The 22663-nt window shown below is 38.0% G+C and overlaps 1 protein-coding gene across 3 annotated transcripts in view; it reads left to right on the top strand.

The window, feature by feature from the left end:
• The first annotated feature begins 4176 nt into the window (after positions 1 to 4176).
• SLC12A1 (solute carrier family 12 member 1) overlaps positions 4177 to 22663 on the top strand; it is an 87994-nt gene continuing 69507 nt past the window's right edge. The window contains exons 1-5 of one of the 3 annotated variants that reach the window (XM_019968881.2): positions 4177 to 4241; positions 5650 to 6185; positions 14649 to 14780; positions 14936 to 15011; positions 20786 to 20881. In XM_019968881.2, the coding sequence (XP_019824440.1) occupies positions 5766 to 6185; positions 14649 to 14780; positions 14936 to 15011; positions 20786 to 20881 (724 nt within the window). In that variant the 5' untranslated portion in view covers positions 4177 to 4241; positions 5650 to 5765. Of the gene's footprint in view, positions 4242 to 5580; positions 6186 to 14648; positions 14781 to 14935; positions 15012 to 20785; positions 20882 to 21402; positions 21499 to 22663 lie in introns of all 3 variants that reach the window. The other 2 variants (XM_070797600.1, XM_070797599.1) reach the window with 2 other exon arrangements.

Here is a 22663-nt window from a genome sequence, read left to right as displayed (position 1 = left end):
TTACTGTCTGAGCCACCAGGGAAGCCCTGCATCTGCTCCTATGCAACACCCAGACACCCTCTCTATACTCACTCTGGCTCCCTTGCTTTAGAGAATTAGGTGTCAAAGATAAGGGTCCTTCACTCCAAAGAATAAACAGAATATATATTTCCTAAAAATAGCCATAGGTCAACAATGTTCACACAAACCTTACAAGTAACCGCAGGCCATAAAGATTCCAAAATACCACGATTTGACCCTTTTATTTCTTCTTTTTCTAGAATCTCTTGAAATAAAATTCCCTAGCTTGGGATCATAGTGATACTCCCTTCCCCTCCCCTTTTATAAATAAAATTACAAAAGGAGTTTTCATTGTGACCTAGTGGAAATAAGAAGTCCAGGCTCCATTCTGTCACCATTATAGCTGTCAACCTTGGCCAAGTCATCTCATCTCTGTTAAGTTCAGCGAGGAGGTTATCCAGAGACTTTTTAACAACCTTTTTAATTCTAGTGCCTTGTGAACTCTACAAATATACCTGGAAACTCAGGGAACTGAGATGAATAAAGATTTAAGATGTCATGAAAAGTTCTTCAGTTTAGGAGCCCAAACTCTGAGATTTTAATTCTAATATTTGTCTAGCCAAGAACAAGCATTATGACCTAAAAAGTTATTCAATGGGAACTTAAGTCCCACAGCTGTAAAACAAGGATAAAGAAAACTATTTTACATGTTTTGCAGGAATTCTGGGAGGACCAAATGACTTATAATGAGTGGGAAAGTAATTTGAAAACCAGAAAACACTGTTTAAATATACCTTGCCATCATTATTTATTATCTTTATTGGTAATTGTTAAAGAGATTATCAAACCTTAAGAAGCAATGGTTAGATGTTAAGTTATTCAACCTCCCCGGTATTCATTCTCTTCATTTGATAAATTAAAAATAAAATTACATAATTCTAAATTATTTCCAACTACAAAATTCTATCTATTGTAAATGAATGGAGGAATGCACCAGGAGATAAATAATGCAAAAATATTTGTGTCACTTGAGAATACAGACCTGCCATACACACCAAAAAAAAAAAAAGGATGAATACGTACTGAAAGTAAGGACTAAATTAAGTTCTTTCCATTTATTATGCAACTTGATACTCTGATCAGTCCTTTGAGTTTGGTACTACTATTTCTATTTTATTATTTCAATTTTACAGATGAGGAACTGAAGCTCAGAGAGATTAAGTAACTTTCAAAGGTCACCAAGCAATGGAATGATTGTATTAGAAATTAAACTATCCTCGAAATCATAGTCATTGTTTATAGATATCATGCTGTACATTCACTGTCCTCAACACTTCTTCTTGCCTATTTCATAATATGATTATTGCCCAGGTCTATGGCACTCCAAAATCAGCTTTTTCAGTGAGAATCCCTGACACTTTTCATCTCCTAGTAGATTTAGAACACATCTGTGCTGGCTATAGATTTTCTGAACCAAACTCACACCTTAAGGAGAGTCTTTGAATCCCAGTATGTACTGGAGTGTCAACCTAGGATACTTTGTATCCAGTTAGTAATTTGGTCCAGAACAGGTCACTGAGCCAAGTCCGCTGGACACACTGAAATCTATAAATGTCCATGATCCTAGTCATCTCCTTAGTGACCCAGACTTTTGAAGTACTCACTAAGATATGTCCCCAAGTATCAGATACTCCATTTGTCTCCCAAGGAAGACACCCAACAAGACCTTTCATTTTGGTGACTAGATTTGTTATGTTAACAAGGACAGATCTTTATTTCAACAAGGAAAAAGACTCCAAAAACCAAAGATAAAAAACTTTGTAAAGTATGAGCATTGTTTCTGAATATTCAATACCCATAAACTTTTCAGATATTATCAAACCTGCCTTAGCATTATATTATTTCTAATCCTACTAAAGAGAAATTCTTTTCACCAAAAGTGTCTTCATTCACATTCATTCAGGGTTATTTTGTGCCTTAGACTATTTTGTGCCTTTTGGGGTGGGGGGAAAGCTATGGGAAGGAAATGTTAGAAGGAAATATTTGGCTTTGTATTTTCAGAGCCAAAAACAATATGATATAAAAGATGGTTACAGCATGGAGCTCATGGAAATTTCATGAAATTCTAATCCTTTTAGGAATAGATGTTCAATGTCATAGTCAGATTATCCCGTAGATGCCAATTCCCAAGAGCCCTGGCAAGGAGGACAAGAAAAAAGACAGAGAGGACCTCTAGACAGTTTTCCCCTGTTACCTTACCTACCTGTCTGAAAGGCCTTTCCAGGTTGGCTTTATGGATGGTGTAATTTCATCCATATCCCCTAAACCATCTCCCATCTGCTCCAGAATGGCTGAATCCCCTTAATGGAGAACAAAGACTTTCATTTCACAGTTAGAGATAAAAGGCTTTGAGTGAAAGTGTCTAGTTGATGTAAGACTAAAACCAAAACCAATTCACACTACACTGTAGTCAAGTAGTTAGTCAGCAAGAAAAAAGGAAATTGATGGCTATCAGAGGCAGTCATAGTCTTTGGTAGAGGAAAAAGGTTGAGGAATAAATAGATGGGCTCCTCAAAGAGGGCTGGAGTTAAGGGAACAGTTGAAGGAAAGGGAGGCCAGAGGTGGCAGAAATACTGCAGGTAAGTTCATAGCCCCTGTCCAGGGTGAGTGAATAGGACTTATTTTGGGTCCCAGCCTCATCTTAGCTGATCTAAACAGCTGGCTTCACTCAGCTGAGTCTGAAATGCAACTACTCCCTTTGTCTATTATATGGGAAGTCAGAACCCTTTGTGGAACAGATAAATGCCTTGCACCAGTGGCCTTTAAGAGCAAAATGAGTTATAGGTCTTTATCTTCCATGTAATTCTGTCTCAATTTCTGATACAGTCTCATGACATTAGCCTGACTTATTAACATGACATTTATCTAAGAGCCTCTAAGGCATTTTACATAGGTACCTGTAGACCTCTTTGTACAATCTGATATCTGTTCATCTACCATTCCTCCTATTTTAATAGACATAGTACCTATCCCAACCTCAAATGATTTACCTCAGACCCTTGGATGTGACTGCAAAAGTCATCAGTGAATTCTAAATATTGTCAAAATAGTAAAAGAAAACACCAAGTGCAAGCTGGTGTTTTCTGAAATTAGCACATTAATGTTCTACACAAACTTATTTAACTCTAACATTAAGTCTACAATACAGTATTGTTCACAACTGCACTTTACAGGTGAGGAAGTTAAGGCACAATGAGGCTGACTAACTTGCAGAGTTCACATAGACAGGAAGGGACAGGACCAGGATGTAGATCAAGCGCACTGACTTCAGAGACTTTCTCCTGCTCTCTGTATCACACCACAAGTGTGCTGCTCAGACAACTGGAAATCACCGGAATCGTTTCTAATAAAACATGAGGAGGACTCCTTCAATCATCCTGATCGAAAACCAATGACAGAACCTGCATGGAGGAACTCTTTGTGCTGTCTTAATAAGCACCACCTCACAGATTTGAGCAAAACCTTTCCTGCAACAAAACTCAAAACCCAGTTTTGATTTGAGAAAAAAAAAAATGTTTTGCCAGGTGGAGGTTAAAAAGGTCATTTAGCAGTGCCACTGAAAAACTTACCCATAGTTTGATTCCTGCTTAAAAGAGCTTTCCCCATTAAGTAGAAATAATTGTCAATAATAAGTCATTGATCATATTCTATCTGCTCATTTCCCATGAAGAGAAGAATCAAGATAATATCTACCATACACAAGATAAAATCATCTCAAATACCATTTTCTAGTTGCAAAGTATAGACATTATGTTTGGAGGCCTATATTTTGCTGCAAATCCTGAAAAATAGGAGGTCACTAGGAATCATGTGAAATGAGATGACAAGATTCTATTTATCTAACCTCAAACAACTGAAGCACGGTTCATATTTTGCTGGATGATTGCTGTTGAGCAATTCATGAATTAAAGAAACTATTTGTCTTCCTGTCTAAAGGGATTAATGGTTTACTCCTGGTTACAAGTTGATGTAGAACTCAAGGTTCTTCTGTGCTAATGGCTGGGTGGTATTATTTCAGGCCAATCATTGCTTGGTCATCTTTTTCAAGGAAGATTTTAGCCAATAAGAAGAAACCTAATGTTTGGGGCAGTGGGGGCGGGGAGTGAGAGCTAAATGGTTCATATATGCCTGGGTGATGCTGAAGGCTATGATTCCTGAGAAGAAGGCTCCCAGGTGGTAAGGTAAATATTTCTGGGCAGGGTAAAAAGTATATTTAAAATTATGCTGTAAAGTGGATTCTGAGGAGTAAAAGGGAGGATGTCAAGGGCTATGAAGATAAGTGAGAGGTTCCATAAAAACTAAAGAAATAATAGCTTCACTTATTATTTCCCCAGGAATTATTACTTGGAGTTGAAGCTGAGATTTTTTTTTTTTCCTTTAATTCAAAGAAATAGCTGCTGGGGAGAAGCAAGGTTTCTTTTGTTTGTTTGTTTTTTGTATTTATCTATCTTTGTTGAATTTTCTTTGAAAAGCCAAATTTTAGGATATCAATACAGGTATTATTCTAATGAAAGAACATTCTAAAATGGGATTATATTGTGGATTGTGAAAATGATTATGTAGTCTATCTATCTCACAGTCAAATAAAAACCTCTCAAAAATTGAGAATATTTCATTAAAGGGAATCAGTAGAGCATAATTATTCTGCCTAAATATAGCATATAACTTTATTAAGGACTAAGATGTATTTCCTTACCCTGAATACTCCTGTTTTTTAAAGATTCCATAATAACATTTGTTAAACAAACAAATGTATGAACAAATGAAATATTTTGAAGACTAGTAAAAGATCCAAGAATTCAGAGACATCTTGACAGGATATATTTTTATAACCCTACAAGACCTTGTCTTTAGAAATTCTAGAAATATTTTAGAAATTTACTCATGATGTAATATGTGTTAATATCAATCATAATATACTTTCCAGTTTCCACATTTAGTACTGCCAACGTACTGTGTTTCAGGCTGAAAATATTCTCATTAGTCTTCACTCAATTTGTTTGGTAGAATTTCATCTTTTCTAAAGTCATATTGAATCCACCTGCATTAAGTACAAGCAAATACTAGAAACGCAGGTGGCATTTTAATGACTCCATTGGAAATTCTGTTTGCTGAAGCACGTCCCCAGTTATTTATTATAGGATTTAATTGCTTAGGTAACTAAAGTTCCTAAGTGTAAGTGTTAGTCACTCAGTCGTGTCCGACTCTTTGCGACCCCAGGTACTGTAGCCCACAAGGCTCCTCTGTCCATGGAATTCTCCAGGCAAGAGTACTAAAGTGGGTAGCCATTCCCTTCTCCAGGGGACCTTCCCCACCCAGGGATGGAACCCAAATCTCCTGCAGAACTTGCAGGCAGATTCTTTACTGTCTGAGCTACCAGGTTCATAGACAGGTCGTTTTTAAGGAAATGAATTTAAAGTTGTTAAGTCTTATGAAAGAAAACTGTTCCCTCATACCTCAACCCTACTTAAATATATGTATGTTACCTGGAACAAGATTAATTTTCTCTTTTAATGACAGCTTTGAAGAACATTCTGAAGATTGTATAGGAGACAATATATCAAGAATCTATTTGTTGCGTTGTTCTAGGACAAAAGTCAAGAGCTCCCTAATGTAGCACTTCAGTGTCTGTTTTGGAGAGCAAATCTACACATTTTTTTAAACAACCGTAAAATAGTCAGCTTAGTGAAAAATCTATTTGGAAGATGTCACTGAACAACTCTTCCAATGTATTTCTGGATTCCACGCCCAGTAATACCAATCGCTTTCAAGTTAATGTCATAAATGAGAGCCATGAGAGCAGTGCGGCTATGAATGACAATGCTGATCCTCCACATTATGAGGAAACCTCTTTTGGGGATGAAGGTCAGAACAGATTTAGAATCAGCTTTAGGCCTGGGAATCAGGAGTGCTACGACAATTTCCTCCAAACTGGAGAAACGGCTAAAACAGATGCCAGTTTTCACGCTTACGATTCTCACACAAACACATACTACCTACAAACCTTTGGCCACAACACTGTGGATGCTGTGCCCAAGATCGAGTACTATCGCAACACCGGCAGTGTTAGCGGGCCCAAGGTCAACCGACCCAGCCTGCTGGACATTCACGAGCAACTTGCAAAGGTAAGCTTAAGGGTACAGACAAGTATCCTCCTTATTCCTTCAGGTGATTCCCTGCTCCATACGAACCTTATAAATGTAAAAGTGTCCAATGAAGAATTCTATGGCAAGCTGTCCATCTTACTCATACAACTGTTCCTAGTTCCCGATTAACAGAAGATACACAAAAAGTGTTTCACAAACGTTTACTAGCTGGGAAAGAGAACTAAAAAATGAATTCTGAAAGTTAGGCAATATGTGGGATCTTGTTTACAGTTATTGTCTATTCAATTCACACTTGGTTAAGCATGTCAAACTGAATACTAAGCTGGTTTCACATTGGTATTAATGCCTCCACAACAGTTGTTTAAAAAAAAGAAAAAGGAATCACTGGTGCCTGCTGTAGTGAATACTGTGCAAATAGACTTTAGAGCATATGGGTATTTTTTATATTCTTTAAAGAGAGAGAAGACATGTATATGATTCAGCATTTTATCACTTCCTCTTCAAAACCTTGCCCAAGGTTCCTGCAGGCACTTAAGCATATAAAAGTAACTAAATTAAACTTTACTAAAGAAGCAGCAGAAGTGGCTAAACTTTTCATTATTTAAGGAATATGGCCAAGCTGTTAGAAGCATGAGGCAGCACTTTTTCTAATCTTTAGCAAAGCATGTAAGCTTAATAGATTTCTTCTTCTGTAACTTGTTCTAAAATATATCAATGCACTTTATTTTCCTGCTCATCTGGAACATAGTTTGGAATGAATAGCACTCTTTATGTGATATCATTAACTACTATGAAGAATAATTATTTGTCTCATATCTAAATGCACTCTATTTTTGCCTAGGGTTTAAGGTAAGGAGAAAAAAATGGCTGAAACAATTCTTTTCATATACATTCATTCATTCAACCTTTTTTAAATTAAATGATTGTCTACTCCAGGGATTCTAGGAATACTGCTAATACAATTCTAATAAAGGTGAAAAGCTCCCCTTAGTTTCTGCTCATCTTTCTTACCTCAGGAAAATCCCTCTCTATAACCAATTCCCCTTGGCTGCTCAGGATCCTGGACCCTGGGTCCTAACTCTGGAGACTGAGCAACATGCAGAGAAAGAGCTATGCCCTGTCTCTTTACCCCTCTCCCCACCAGACCGTACTTGTGCGGTGTACTATATTACCAACATTCTGCTAAATGGCTGCTTTACTTATAGACATAAGGTTTAGATCTAATTTGGGATATTTGGTGCTTTAATCAAAAGACATTAGCACTGTAGTGGTTTTGGACAAAATGGCAGCCCTGAGGAAAAACTGTTAAGAAGCCAGGCAATTTGAAGCTCCAATCAGACTAAGGTGTCATTTTCCTTTTCTATGTGAGAGAAGGGGAAAGGAGAAGAAAGAAAAAGGAGAAGGAAAAGAGGGAAAAGAAGGTTGAAAGAAGGGGCACAAGGAGTTTGAGACATGGGAAGTGCAGAAAGAAATTTAGAACATTATAAAGAGATTTTGATTTATCCTGAAGAAGTAAAACGAGCAGACTTGAAATTTTATTCCACTGTTCCCTACCTCATTACACATGATAATTTTTAAAGCTGCATACTTTGTTACAATTGGGATCAAAATTTTAATATTCTCACTCCCTTCTCCAACTTACAACAAAAGAAATGAAAATTTTAACTCCTGGGATTCTCCAGGCAAGAATACTGGAGTAGGTTGTCATGCCCTCCTCCAGGGGATCTTCCCAACCCAGGGATTGAACCCAGGTCTCCGACATTGCAGGTGGATTCTTTACCGTCTAAGCCACAGGAGTGGGTAGCCTGTCCGTTCTCCAGGGGGTCTTCCCAACCCAGGAATTGAACCAGGGTCCCCTGCATTGCAGGCAAATTCTTTACAGGCTGATCTACCAAGAAAGCCCCTATTAAAAGCGAAATGGTGTAAATTCACAGTGTTCTTAGGACTGATATTCCATAGAGAGGAAAGTGGCTGATTTATAATTTCCAAAGCCATGGTTTACATAAATATTTATATAAGGGGAGAAAAGCTCTGAGGGCACTATTGTTAGAAAACTGTCTGAATAACTGAACAGGAGAAATGTCACAGCTGCATTTGACAGTTTTGATGACTGTCTGAAATATTATTTTTGAAAAGATGAGACTAAGGGCTTTAACTTGTAGTATTTTTCCTCAGATATGAAGGAATGGCAAATTAAATACTTTAAAAATTAGATTTAGTCTCAATGCCCTGAATAATCATTCTGAACCAGTATAGTTATTCTTTTTGTGAACTTGATCCTCATTTAAGGTGAGTGCTCAGTTGCTTCAGTCCTGTCTGATGATTTGCAACTCTATGCACAGAAGCCCGCCAGGCTTCTCTGTCCATGGGATTCTCCAGACAAGAATACTGGAGTGGGCTGCCATTTCCTCCTCCAGGAGATCTTCTTGACCCAGGGATCAAATCCACATCTCCTGTGTCTCCTGCATTGCAAGTCAATTTTTACCGCTAAGCCATTGCTGAAGACCCTCATCTAGGGGACTTCAGTTTGATTAAATCATGAAGAACTATGCACATAACCAAATTGGAAGCAGAATCTGAATATAATCAGCAAATCTACAATGGGTACATTCACACAGCAAGGGCCATTCTGGTGTTGCTGAACTTGTGAACACCTGTTCCATGTGTTCCACTTCTGTGCTGTCCTTCAGACATTAACAGTCTGGGCCTTCTTCAATTCATTTCCTCCTTGCTAGTGAATTTGATTCTGCTATTCCCCCTGCTTTCCTCCCACCTCCCAAATAAAACATGAAGGCTTGCAGTATAAAGTAAATATGCTGTCACCTTCTCGTGGTCCTTGACAACTTTATGGTAGTTCTTCAAATCACAAATAGAAATGATCACTAGAACAAATGTTATATAAATATACTCAGATGTGTCACTGATTTTGTATGCAAAAAAATAACTTTTAGTGTTTACTTAAATAATTTAAAAGTAGAAAGTAACTGACATAGTATAAGTTAAGAGAGATTTTTTTGATCCCTAATCATGCTTTTAAAAGCCATATAGGAATGGTACATTCATACTAAATGGCAGAACATACTTAGTCAGAAATTAGTTGGATTTTGTACAAATCCTGATTATAGCTTCCAAGCTGAAAAAAAATTACATAATAAGCTTGTCCTAGTAGGTAAAATGAAAAATAGGCTTGAAAGACATTATTTTAAGTCTCTATCTTAAATAGAACTCCAGGAGTGATAGATATTGACAGAAATTGTAATCCCAATGATTTGATATCATAGTGCAGAAATCCTTTTCATTTTCTGTGTAGTAAAGAGCTAAATGCCTATACTGATGGCCATGAATTACAGACTTCTGAAAACTCTGGTTAAAAGTAGAGAAAAATTACTTCATCCCTTACTCGCAGTACTGTACAAGTTGTTGTTGTTCAGTCGCTAAGTTGTGTCTGACTCTTTGAGACCCCTGAACTGTAGCACACCAGGCTCTTCTGTCCTCCCCTGTCTCCCCAAGTTTGCTCAAACTTATGTCCACTGAGTTGGTGATGTTATCCAAGCAGCTTATCCTCTACCACCCCCCTTCTCCTTTGCCTACAAGTTATATAATAACAATTGATTTTGCAGGATGCTTATAAATATTACAGTTTATATGCAGACAAAGTCTAGCACACTGCTTATAATGAGTACAAACTTAGTAAATGATTATTAATGATGGTCATGGTAATTTTTATACCAGATAATTTTTAAGTTTTATTTAAAAAGTAAAATACACACTGAAAAACATTTAATAAATATTAAAAGTATATATACTGATTTTTCTTCTTTGATAATAGCTAGAAAGCCATTTGTCATTTTTTGGAGGTCTGAAAAAATCACGTATTTTATACTAAATAAAATAATTCAATCTTTAATCATCTATAAAAATCTAGTAGCAATTTACTTAAACCACATGTGATTGAATCTTTACTAGTTTATCAATATTGGAGGGGGGCAAGTCTTTTATCAAATGGTCTTTCTTTCTTTCTTTCTTTCTTTCTTCCCTTTACCTTTTCTGAATACTTAACACACAGGTAAAACTCTTGGTAAATAAATAATCATTCCCTAAAGCTGTGTAATTTAAAATGCATTTATTAAAGGTTGTGGGTCATCATTTACGGTAATGGAGTGTGAACAAACAAATTAATTCAAAGTATGGAGGAAAAAACTGGTTTCAGGCAGCAATCATAAAACTTTGAGTCTTTGAGACTTTGGTCCCAAGAACGTGCACCAGCCAGGAGTCTGCCAGCCCGCTGTTATAGCTCACAGCCATGAAGTCCTACAAATCCTCGAACTGAAGTGCTATTCCATACTTTGATGATAAGTTAATTTATAATTGCTGTTTGGCCTTACAAAGGAGGCATTTATTAAAGAGTGAAACCAGGTTTTGCTCTGCCATGTTAGAAGACGAAGACGGCAAACAGAAAAATGATTTTGCCTTAGAGTAAACTACTTCAAAGTAAGATTTTTAGAAAACCCATTGGATTTAACCTCATTGGCAGTATCCAGGAAAGGTTAAATAACTTGCTGGAGGACAAGCACTGAATTAATTGTGTAGCCAAACTAGATTCTGAGTCTCCCAGTTTGCATGGGACAAAGATTTTTCAGTTTCCGCATGACAGCAAGGAATGGAAATGGATTCTACTTAAGAATTTGCTGTCAGACCTTTATTATCCATGGAATAAATATATATACATTCAAGGGATTTTTCCCCACTGTGGTATAAGTATATTTAAAACTTTGAGACTCTAGCAGGTAGAACATACCTAAGAGAGAGTTATAGATCCTACAGTGACCCAAATTTCGAATAACTTAGAAGATAACTGCTTACTAATTTTTTTATATAATTATTTCCTTGACATGACTTCATAGAATATTATTTTTGTTGCACATTGTAATGTCCTAGTGATAAATTGAAGAACTGTTAAACTGTGACCAGAAGGGCATCCATCAGATAAAAATGTTCATTTAAAAAGAAATTTTAGATATTTTATTTACACTTTAGCCTACTTTGTAAATGCCTTTTTTTTTTTTTTAAACAATAATTGGTAGTCTAATCCAGATCTAAGGGTCAGAGTTACCATTAGAATTCATAGAAGAGCAGAGCAATTTCCTGGACCAAACCCTCAAGTTCAAGTTTAATCAGGAAACATGGATTTTAGTCCCAAGATTGCCTTTAAAAAGTGAGTGACTAAGGTTCTGTCTCATGGGCTCCCTAATTAACCCAGAAAAAGGAAATTGCTTTCTCCCTGACTGAGTAGCTGCTGATGGTCTGGCCATGGGATCTTATTAACTAGGATATTGACAATTTTGAAAGTTTTCTCATATCAAGTCAAATAAATGAATCTCCTAACCAAATAATCTCTTCAACATTCATGAATATTTTAACACATTCCTCAAGTCCTCACTCTCATTGATTTTTCCAGTTACACAAAATAAAATTTACATTTGACCTACTCAGCTGCCTTACAAGTGTAGAATCCTTTCAAAAAAAAAATAGAATTTTTAATTGACTGGAGAACAACTTCAAGTATTTCATCCATCTGAAATTGACTGTGTTGTATAGACATGTGAGATCCAATATAATAGCTCTAGCCACATGCGGCTATTGAGCACTTGAAACGTGGTTAGCACAAACTGAGATGTGCTATCATTGTGAAATACACACTGGATTCAGAGACATGGTATGGAAAAAAAGAATATAAAATATTTTGTTAATATTTTTATAATGATTAGTGCTGAAATGATAGTATTTTATACAGATCTATTAAGTACAGTATATTATTAAGACATTCTGTGGTTGAGCTCTCTCCTATAAGATGGGGTGCCCTTACTGCTAATGAATATCTATATTGCCGATATGGAACATAAAATATTCTACAAAAATTAAATATATTTTTAAATGTAAGGATCCATATCTGAACCCAAATTACTTTACTAAATTCTTTTTTTAACTTTTTTTTGAACTAGCTACTAAAATTTTTTAAATTACATGCATGTCTTACATTTGTGGTTGATATAGATCACCAATTTCTGCCCAGCTCAGCCTGTTTCTATGGCCTTTGTTTATCCATACTTTATACTGATATGAGTATATAGTGTCAGTTTCAATTATTTGTTAAGTAGGGATTGAGTATGCTCACAATGAGAATATTTCTCAAATAATTCAGAAATAATTTTAACTATCACTTTCAGTTTTTTCCTAATGCTGTCAGAAAAGAATAAGATAATCTTACTTGTGAAACATTCCCTTTCTATCTCTTATTTAATGTGGCCTGCACAGAGGAAATAGTGAGAAATGGAATACCCAATAGGGAAAGAAGAAAAAAGAAACAAGAGGCAAGAATGGATAAGAGATGAGTTTCTCTGCTCTTAAGTGGTAGAGATTGGGTAGCCTTCAAGTCCACTTTATGGATTCAGTACTGTTTATCAATGGCCTGCTCTATGGCAGGTCCTTGATTTGGATTAAGAAGTAACTCACATCTCCTCCAGTTCAGTTCACATACAATAACTCCTATCACGTATTACATTGGTTATCAAAGTGGCATAATAGTGTCATGAAAAAAGTCTTATAGAGAACAAAATTGGGAGAAATCCTTGCTTAAAGGACTTCTAGAAAGAGACAAAAGGTCAAAATCACTTGACTAAACAGCCCAGATTAGGGTCATCTTACAATGGGTATTGGAGAAGGCAATGGCAACCCACTCCAGTACTCTTGCCTGGAAAATCCCATGGATGGAGGAGCTGCTAATGGTATGTCCTAAGTCACTTCAGGGGTGTCCAACTCTTTGCAACCCTATGGACTGCAGCCCATCAGGCTCCTCTGTCCATGGGAGTCTCCAGGCAAGAATACTGGAGTGTGTTGCCATGTCCTCCTCCAGGGGACTTTCCCATGCTAATGGTACTGCTGCTGCTGCTGCTAACTTGCTTCAGTCATGTCCGACTCTGTGCGATCCCATAGACGGCAGCCCACCAGGCTCCCCCATCCCTGGGATTCTCCAGGCAAGAACACTGGAGTGGGTTGCCATTTCCTTCTCCAATGCATGAAAGTGAAAAGTGAAAGTGAAGTCACTCAGTCATGTCTGACTCTTAGCGACCCCATGGACTGCAGCCTACCAGGCTCCTCTGTCCATGGGATTTCCCAGGCAAGAGGACTAGAGTGGGTGCCATTGCCTTCTAAAGCCCAAAGAAGCAAGAACCCTTGAGCATGGCAAGAACAAGAGCTTCAGTTGTTCCCAAATAAAGTCCTTATAAAGTTGTTCTTTAATACCATAATCAACTGCTGAATCTAAAAGTCTTCCCTAATAATTTCAAAATCCTTACTGGGGAAGATTGCTTTTGGGGAGCTCAGTCGGTGAAGTGCTAGACAGGCTAAATTAAGTGGGCACACCCGAAATTATTCAGCCAAATCTAAAAGAAAGGCTAGAAAGTTGTTCTTAACTTAAAAGAAACATAGCTATTTCCTTCTCGAAACTATTCAACTGACAGGGAAGATCTTTTTTCAAAATTAGGCCACAGTGGGGGAAAAAAAAGTAAGTAAAGGTTCTGATCTTTTTTTATAGGACTTACTACTACTTATTTCTACTAGTTTTCTAGAAGTCAGTAGGGAGACTTCTCACCTTCTGTACAATACTATTGCACATCCAACAATTCTCAGGCAAAGGTATATCAAATCTGGAAGAAAATTCCCCTACAGGAGTAGCATTTTTGTAGTCATACACTTTTTGCACCTTTGAAGAAAACTCTAAACCTAAAAAAAAAAAAAAAAAAAAGACAAAACACTTCTATGTGTTCCTTTATTGAATCTTCTTAAAGATATTCTGACATGAGTGGAGAATTTTTGTTATCATTATTTCAGATGGATAAAATGAAGCCCAGGGAGGTTAATGGAAAGAAGGCCAAACATTGCATTAGTAAGGAATGTTAACTTTTGTCTTACTTCGCCTCATAAAAGACTCATTCACTTTTTTTTTGCATTTTTTGCCCACACCCCACAGTATGTGGGGTCTTAGTTTCCCAGCCAGGGATCAAAACTGTGCCTCCTGCATTGGAAGTACGGAGTCCTAACCATTGTGCCACCAGCAAAGTCCCCACCCCTCATTCACTCTTGATAAATCTTTCTTTCCTGCCTGGCACCCCCTCTTCCTTCTTTCCATATTTTTGTATTCGAAATCTGTCCAACTCTGATCATTCTCCTTAGGTAATATTCTCACCAGTAGAAGAACTGCCCAGTTTCCTTTACCACCCTTGCAGTCTCAGTGGTGCCTAAAATCACCCGCAGAACGAACACATCATCTCCCGGGGCAAAAAATAATCATATTATTAAAATGACTAGAATGTTTCCTTTTTTGACACACGCTTTATGTCAACTATTTTGATTTGCCTTTGGAAGTTTTCTGGAACTGCGTGTTGACCAGATATCATGTTTTCGCTGTCCGTAAAAATGTAGAATGTATCAGTGGCCCCAGGTTCAGCTGATGTGGTTGCTAACGGTGAAGGGACACCTGGAGATGAACAAGCTGAAAACAAGGGAGAAGATCAAGCTGGCGCTGTGAAGTTTGGATGGGTGAAAGGTGTGCTGGTAAGAAACTTCCTCTATTTACAAATGAAAGCTGTCTGTTCAATGTCCTACTGGATTACGTGCTAACAAGGCCTGAAAACAAGAGTCGCAGTGATGCCTGGGTGTTGTCCCACTGTCACGTCTCACGCCCTTTTTCATGCTCCTTCAACCCACAGGTACGATGTATGCTGAATATCTGGGGTGTCATGCTCTTCATTCGCCTCTCCTGGATTGTTGGAGAAGCTGGAATCGGTAAGCACTCCCCCCACCACCCACGACATACTTTTCAATGTAAATTAAAAACTCAGCAAGCAACTGGTTTTCACCTTTAATGCTGAATGTGAGATGAAGGTCACAGAATTAATCTACACTTGGGCTCTTTGACTTTGCCTCTCTGTCAATGTTTGTCAGGGAGGAAAGGTAAAGGGTTAACCTCTGGGAGGCTGGAATTTTCCAGCTTGCCAGCCAGATAAATGCTCAAGTAAATATTTCATCTTTTCATAGAGTTTTAGGTGTACAGGCATATAGAGATTCATTCGTTTTAAATAATATATTCATGTTTGGTGACATACCGGCATTCATCAGAGTATCCCCCTTTATGATTATTGGCAAAACTTCCCTGGACAAAAATACCTTGTAGGAAAACTGGGGAAAATGTGACTTGACTAATAAAAATGCTGAATTTCCAAAAAAAAAAGGAATTGTGTTACTTTCAGGTACAAGCAGTAAGAAAACAAAGGTTAAAGAAGTATTCCCAGATAGAAGTTTAAATAATAGATAATAAAATAAATAAGATAATAACTATTGCTAATTTTTCTAAATGGAAAGAGTATGATGTTGAAATGATTTTGAGTGCTTAATGTTTTTAGATATTATATTCCATTTAAAGTACTGTTTTTGATGGAAAATATTTTTATTGAGACTATATTACTTAAATTTATATGAAAATTTATTTGAATATTATTGAAGTTTCTGATTCAATGTGACAAAAATTAATGGTGTTCTCTATATATGGAAAATACATTATATATTCACTTTGGGGGGTGCATAGCTAAAAATCATGAGTATCAATAAAATGGAAGTTCAGATGTGCTTTCAGATTCTACTCCAAAATGTGTCTCAATTCACATAAAAAAGGTACTTGGTCATTATTTACTGCCTTCACTCCTCAAAACAGATTCAGAATCACCAGAAACTTAACATGAGAAAGAAAGAGTTGGAACCAGTTCCCATAGTTTTTCCTTATTGCATGTTTGGCAACTGCTGGGTGCCTGACAAAAGGCTGCTTGCTGGCTTTATGATGCATATCAAATGAACACTTACAGCCTCAGGTCCAAAGTAAGTCTATGCTGTTCCATGGAAAATCTGCATCTTAATATTGCCAAGTTGTTGCTCCAGGGTTTCATGCAAAATTAGTTTTTTTAAGGGCAGTTTAGTAACTTATTGAGATCATCAGGAAACAATTTGTTTGGAGGTGTGAGTGTGGCCCAGGGCAAGAGTGATTGTTTTGAATGCAGTTTATTTGAAACCCATATGTTTGGGCAATAATCTGAACTTTAATCAGATCTCACATTATTCTTCCCAGTCAATCCAGCTTCATGATTATCGCAAAATTGCAGAATATGAAGAATTTTATCTTGTGCTAAACTGTGTATTATACTTTCAGATATCAATATTGTTTCAATAAAGATCTTTTGTTTAAGTAGTCAAGTCTAACTTCAGAAGAGAGTAGAGTTCTACCTAAATGGATGTCCAGTGGGTTTTTCCATAAATGGAGGTTTTTGGTTTTTCTTTACTCTGAGAAAATAGACTTTAGTAAGTAGTAGAAACTTAACTATCAACCTTACTCAGTTTTACTTGACTTTGCTACGGTCTTAAAACTGAATGAGTTGATTAAATCACTGTCTGGGTCCCATTTGTGTTCTTTTTATTGGGAAAGAAAACAAACGAGTCCGTACTCCCTTCTTGCTTTAAGAGGAGCTTGGGGAAGAAATCTGAATACACTTTCAAGCTCAGACTCTGGAAACAAAGTCAGAATGAAGCTGTAGCCAGGAGTAATGGCAGCTATAGTCCTTGGGTAACCATTCTGGGGCCATAAGTTTTGGCTGCCTTGTCCCCAAAAGTATACGCTAGAATGAGCTGATAATGCCATCTACTTGTTCTCTGTCTTGACCACTTTGGCTGGGGCATGTAGTATCCAATAAACTTAACCATCGAGTAAGGAAGAAGGGTGTGAAAAGCAGATGAGACTGAAGCAAGTCATTTATATTCTGTGTATTTCACTTTTTCGTCTAAAAATTAGGGAGCTGGATTAATTGTTTCCCAATCAATTCTTTGAAGATAAAGCCTAAGAATCTTCCTTAACAGGCAGACACAAATTGAGATAGGCTGAGGATAGCTCAATAATCTTCAGACTGAAGGGTGCATAAGAATTACCTGGGAAGTTAGTTACAACACTGCAGAGTCCTGGGATTCACTTGGAAAGTCAGTGAGTCTGGGCATTTTAAATATGCACCACAGGCATTTCCTGAAGCAGGTGGTTCAAGGACCCAAGTTTGAGGATGAACCTGATGTTTTCTAAGTTGCTTTTACCCTGGGATTTTATATTTGATTGTGAGATGTATGCAAATCCCTTGCTGTTTAATTCTAAGTAGTTTACAGAATTATACACAATGCAAAAGGATAAATTAAGAATTGTTCAGAAATAAAGGCAAAGTGAATATAAAGGTAGGAAAATACTAAAAGTCGGACTAGTTTTAATATCATGAAATGCAAGCTATATGATTCAGTCCAGTTGCTGGGGTAAGCTAAACATTTGCTATGAAACAACATCAAGAGTTAATGAGCAAAAAAATAAAAGGAAACCATCTTTAGTGGCACACAGACCTGAAACTGCACAGCGATATAGAAGCAATGCTCATCACAGGATCCCTGTAAAAGATACACAGAATTTAGTGCAATCATTTCTTACAACACCAAGTATTTAAGATAAACTCTAGGGGCCAAACCAATAGTCTTAAGTTTGCATCTCATGCCCAACTTAGCCTCTCCCTACTGCACTGTAAACTGTAAAAGAGCCTAGAAACTTCAGCTAGAACCAGTATATAACTGACGGTGTCAAAAGAGCCAGCTTCCAATACTTCATTCCCATTTTTGTTCTTAACCTCCCTCCATGTCCCCTATGTCTAGGGCATGGCCAGAAAGATCACAGCCCCTTAGCTGACTGCCCCTCTTACATCCTTGGAACAAAAGAGCCTACCAACAACAATTACGAAGCATTCACTTTATGTCAGGGAACACACCAAACAGGTGCAGGCAAGCACATTCTGGCTGCAGCCAGCATGATTTCAGTGCCTGTGAGCCTATAATTTCTCCCTGAATTTAAGGTTGATCTCCTGGCTCAGCAGTAAAGAATCCACCTGCAATGCAGGATGATGCAGAAGAAGCGGGTTCAATCCCTGAGTCAGGAAGATCCACTGGAGGAGGGCATGGCAACCCACTCCCGTATTCTTGCCTAGAAAATCCCATGGTCAGAGGAGCCTGGCAGGCTACAGTCCATGATGCTGCAAAAGAGTTGGACATGACTGATAGTTTCTACAGGACTGGTCCATTGAGAAAGGTAATGGAGGGATGAAAATGAAAGTGGCTCAGTCCTGTCTGACTCTTTGCAACCCCATGGACTATACAGTCCATGGAATTCTCCAGGCCAGAACACTGGAGTGGGTAGCCTTTCCCTTCTCTAGGGGATCTTCCCAACCCAGGGATCAAACCCAGGTCTCCCACGTAGCAGACGGATTCTTTACCAGCTGAGCCACAAGGGAAGCCCAAGAATACTGGAATGGGTAGCCTATCCCTTCTCCAGGGGATCTTCCCAACTCAGGAATTGAACCAGGGTCCCCTGCATTGCAGGTGGATTCTTTACCAACTGTGCTATGAGGGAAGCCTTCAATGAAGGGGAAGAAGTTACAATTTTCCCTCTACTCATCTTAGGCTCATTGGCTAGTGCCCTGTAAATTAGACTGACAACATACGGATTAATAAGAGAAAAATAATCAGAAGTTTATTAACATGTGTATCCATTGTGCCTATAAATGGGAATCCTCAGTGATGAGTAACTCAAAGGGGTGGTTAGAATTTGGTCTTATACAAGCATCTGAGCAAAAGAACAACACATTTTTAGAGAAATAACAAGACAAAGGGAAAGACTGACTGTCTAGAGTGGCACATTGTGGAAAGGCAAATATGGGGGAGAACTAGTGGAAGATAAGGCCCAGTTAGTAAAGTCTATGTAGATTCCTCTAGTACCATTTCCAGCTGTCTCCAGTCTCTAGCTGATAACTATACCCAGGAGAAAGGGAAAAGGAGACACCTTTACAAATTTATGTCCTGCCTTTAGGCAAATAAGGGGAGATATCTGCTTCTTTTCAGTTGTCTTTAGCTCAGAGTAATCCTTATGCTAACATGGCAAATTTGGCAACAGCATATTCTGCTGTCCTTCAGTGTCCTGGCTGTGAATTCCCTGAAAGTGAGAACAGCCTTGCCTTCCTCTGAATTCTGGTCTATTTTCTCCCTCTCACAGTAAATGATTCTGCACCATAAGATCCTTGAGGGCAGCTTTTTTTCATTTTTATTTTTCACTGCATTTCACATACTGTCTAACACAGCTGGATATATACTTGGCTTTTAATAAACAGTAACTGCTATGACTGCTGTGGATATGATTAAAAAGCAGCACCTTTGATTATGTACTGTGTTGTATGCACTATGCGATTTTACACATGCATTCTGCCTTTACACGTGCCGCTGCTTTCTTCATACATGGCCACTTTACACACGTTCTTTCTAATTTCATTGCCATCTCTGGCTCAGAAAATAGGTAACTTATCAGAGTTCACATAGCCAATAAGTAAATGCAGTTTGATTTGATTCTTTCTACTTTATTCATCTGCCAGATGAACAATTTTCTACACTATTAATATATATGATTTTCCACTCCTACACAATCAAATATACATAAAAAGATAGTTGAACATTTACCCTGTACTAATAATATTAAGAGCTTGGGATTGTTCAGACCAATTATTATGTTTCTGAGTATCTAGAACTTCATAAATAGTGAGGTTCACATTAAATTTTGACCAGCCATAGTTGCTTAGGTAGGTGCAACTTTGTACTGCACATCTTAGGACTTGTGTTTCTTGGATCTGTGCTACCATGGGCAGAAAACTTAAAACCTGAGCGTTTCCTCTGTGGTGGCTTCCAGACCAACTTGTTAAACTCAGATGTGATCCTTTGGTGTTCACTCTAGACTTGCTGACTTTTTTTGTAAACAATCTAAGTGGATTATTCCACCATTTAATTGCCTTTGTTTTTCCTTTCTCAACTGAGGTCTTGGTGTGATTATCATCGGCTTAGCCGTGACAGTGACTGGTATCACTGGTTTATCCACCTCTGCTATTGCTACAAATGGATATGTCAGAGGAGGTAATTAAACTTGTGACCTGCAAGATCATTTGTAAGGTAAAGGCAACACAGGCTCAAAGAGTTCACCACTGACATTTCTGAAGTGTTTTCAAAGGTAATCCAAGTTGGTTCCATTTTTTTCCTTTTTTTACCCTGCCAGGCAAGAGAGATGCAAGAAAAATGGAGAAGGATTTAACCTTTGTCAAAACCCCAGCTTTCTCATTCAGGTTCCTCTCAAGCAAAAGAGAAGGTCAAATGTTATGTTTTCTCTTTTCACAGCCAGGGTAACTTCTCTCCCAGGACACCAGCATAAGTCAACTTTTTCTTTCCAGGGCCGCAGTTTAGATTGTTTACTTTTGGAGACCATCCTTCATCATAATGAGCAGTTCTCTGACTTGATCTTTATACCAGGCAAACCAGTTTCTCTTTAGCGAGAAGGAACTCCACTGGGGCCCAAAGGCTTGGATGTGAAAACTGAAATTCAAAGCAGTATAGTTTGCAGCAATAGGGAATCCAAGGAAGAAGAGTAAAATGTGATATCTTCTGTCTTTCATTGCTAACAGGTCTTGGAGTTCTCATAATTCTTCTTTCCACCATGGTCACTTCTATTACTGGGTTGTCAACTTCTGCAATAGCAACTAACGGGTTTGTTCGTGGAGGTAAAATTTCTAAGATATCTAAATATTCTCAACGCTTGCTACTGGTAGGCAAAAACTTTTTATTATACTTTACTTCTTTTTGGTGGGAACAAGAAAGTAGCTTGCTGTTCTTGAAGTTGGACCCAGAAGAAAACATAAGGTACTGTCCATATAGCCCCCGTCTACTCTGGTCAGCTATGGTCTCTTGTCTAACAGTCCTCTCTGGCACATTGCAGGTCATGGAGTCCATATGCACAAACTCCTTGGGTAAATGCTTTACTTTTCAGGCTACTGCACAACTCCAGCTGGTGTTTCTTGAAAACCGATTCCTCAACACAGCTTCGGTTTTAAAGTTTAGTACATTTCAGGTACCTTCTAGACCTTCCTATACCTGGATGCAATGGGATCTTTTAGAACATTTCAGGTTTTTCATGGGGAGACAGATCATTCCTTGACAAGGTTCAAACTGCTGCCTCCTGAAGTACTTACTGGTGACTTCTTGAAGTCCTGGAGCCAAACACCTTTCTTGGGGGATTTTTCAGGTCTTGGAGTCATCATCATCGGCCTGAGTGTGGTAGTGACAACACTTACAGGTATTTCTATGTCCGCTATTTGCACAAATGGAGTGGTAAGAGGAGGTAAGCCAAATCCATGCACTTGTGACTATAAGCTTTGATTATGTAGTGATGTCTAGGGTTGTTTTAATGTTGGAAGTAAAATTTGTACGTTGATAATTAGTTCCCAAAGGATTCAAACAAAACAAAATAATCCAAAATTTAAATAGCAAGGCCTGATTCTTTTCACCTAAAATTAAGAGATCTCCAGAAAAGATTTTTTGGGCCGACTTCCTGTGATTGATCATGTTTATAAAGCAGAGAATGACCAGGTGTCTAGAAAGAAAGCATGTGTTAAAGTGAAATAAATGGTTTCTTTGTGCCTTGGATGAGGCCCGCTGGCTCTTCCCCAGGCCCTCTTAGAAGGGGTCTTCTTGAGCATCCCAGCTGACACGCCTGACATTCAGTGAGCCCTCAGAGTTCACCCCAACGCTATGCTGCCAATGGCCAACAGGCTTCAGAAGATTCTCAAAAAGAAAAAAAAACAAAGGGTTACTTTCAAATCATCCAGGAACATATGGGCCTGGGCTGGGAATGAGTGAGTAAAGTTTGTCATTGTTCTTCAAATTTCCTTTCTTCCTCGACCAAGTCTAGTAATTGGCTGCTAATGTACTTAATGTAATCAGGACAATGGAAATAATGAGGATTTGCCCAACCCAAATAAAAATTTACATTTTTAGAGAAGGTGTTGCCCCTTCACCCAAAGGAGTTACTAGGGAGGAAACAGTGAAAAGGTGTCAGTGAGAGAGAGTTTTGACTCTCTGTGTGTTCAGTGTCATTCTTTTACCAATAGTTCAGGACAGGAAGTCATGAACTCACACGGTCTGTGATAACATCCAGTCACCTAGGCCTTTCAACAACTATTTATTTTTGCTTTCAGAACTCAGAACTTTCTTTCAGAACTCTCAAGGTGATTAGCCATTCTGGCTCAGTCTTTCTCATACCCAGAAGGACACAGCCATGTGTAGAACTTCCTTTTCAAAGTCCAAGAGAGAAGCAATCATCCTAAGTTCTCTGCATGTTACTTCCCACTTGCCAACCCCATTCACATATGGGTATTTGGGGACAACCATGCTTTCTTGAGCTAAAATCGTCAAAACTAAGTCTGATGTATAAAGTGGATAATACATAGCACTATATAGTTATCAATTTTGATGTAATAAATATACACCAAAAATTATACCAGAAA

This window comes from Bos indicus, chromosome 10, assembly GCF_029378745.1.
Source record: "Bos indicus isolate NIAB-ARS_2022 breed Sahiwal x Tharparkar chromosome 10, NIAB-ARS_B.indTharparkar_mat_pri_1.0, whole genome shotgun sequence".
Taxonomy (NCBI): Eukaryota; Metazoa; Chordata; class Mammalia; order Artiodactyla; family Bovidae; genus Bos; species Bos indicus.
This window is presented reverse-complemented; position numbering and strand designations above follow the sequence as displayed.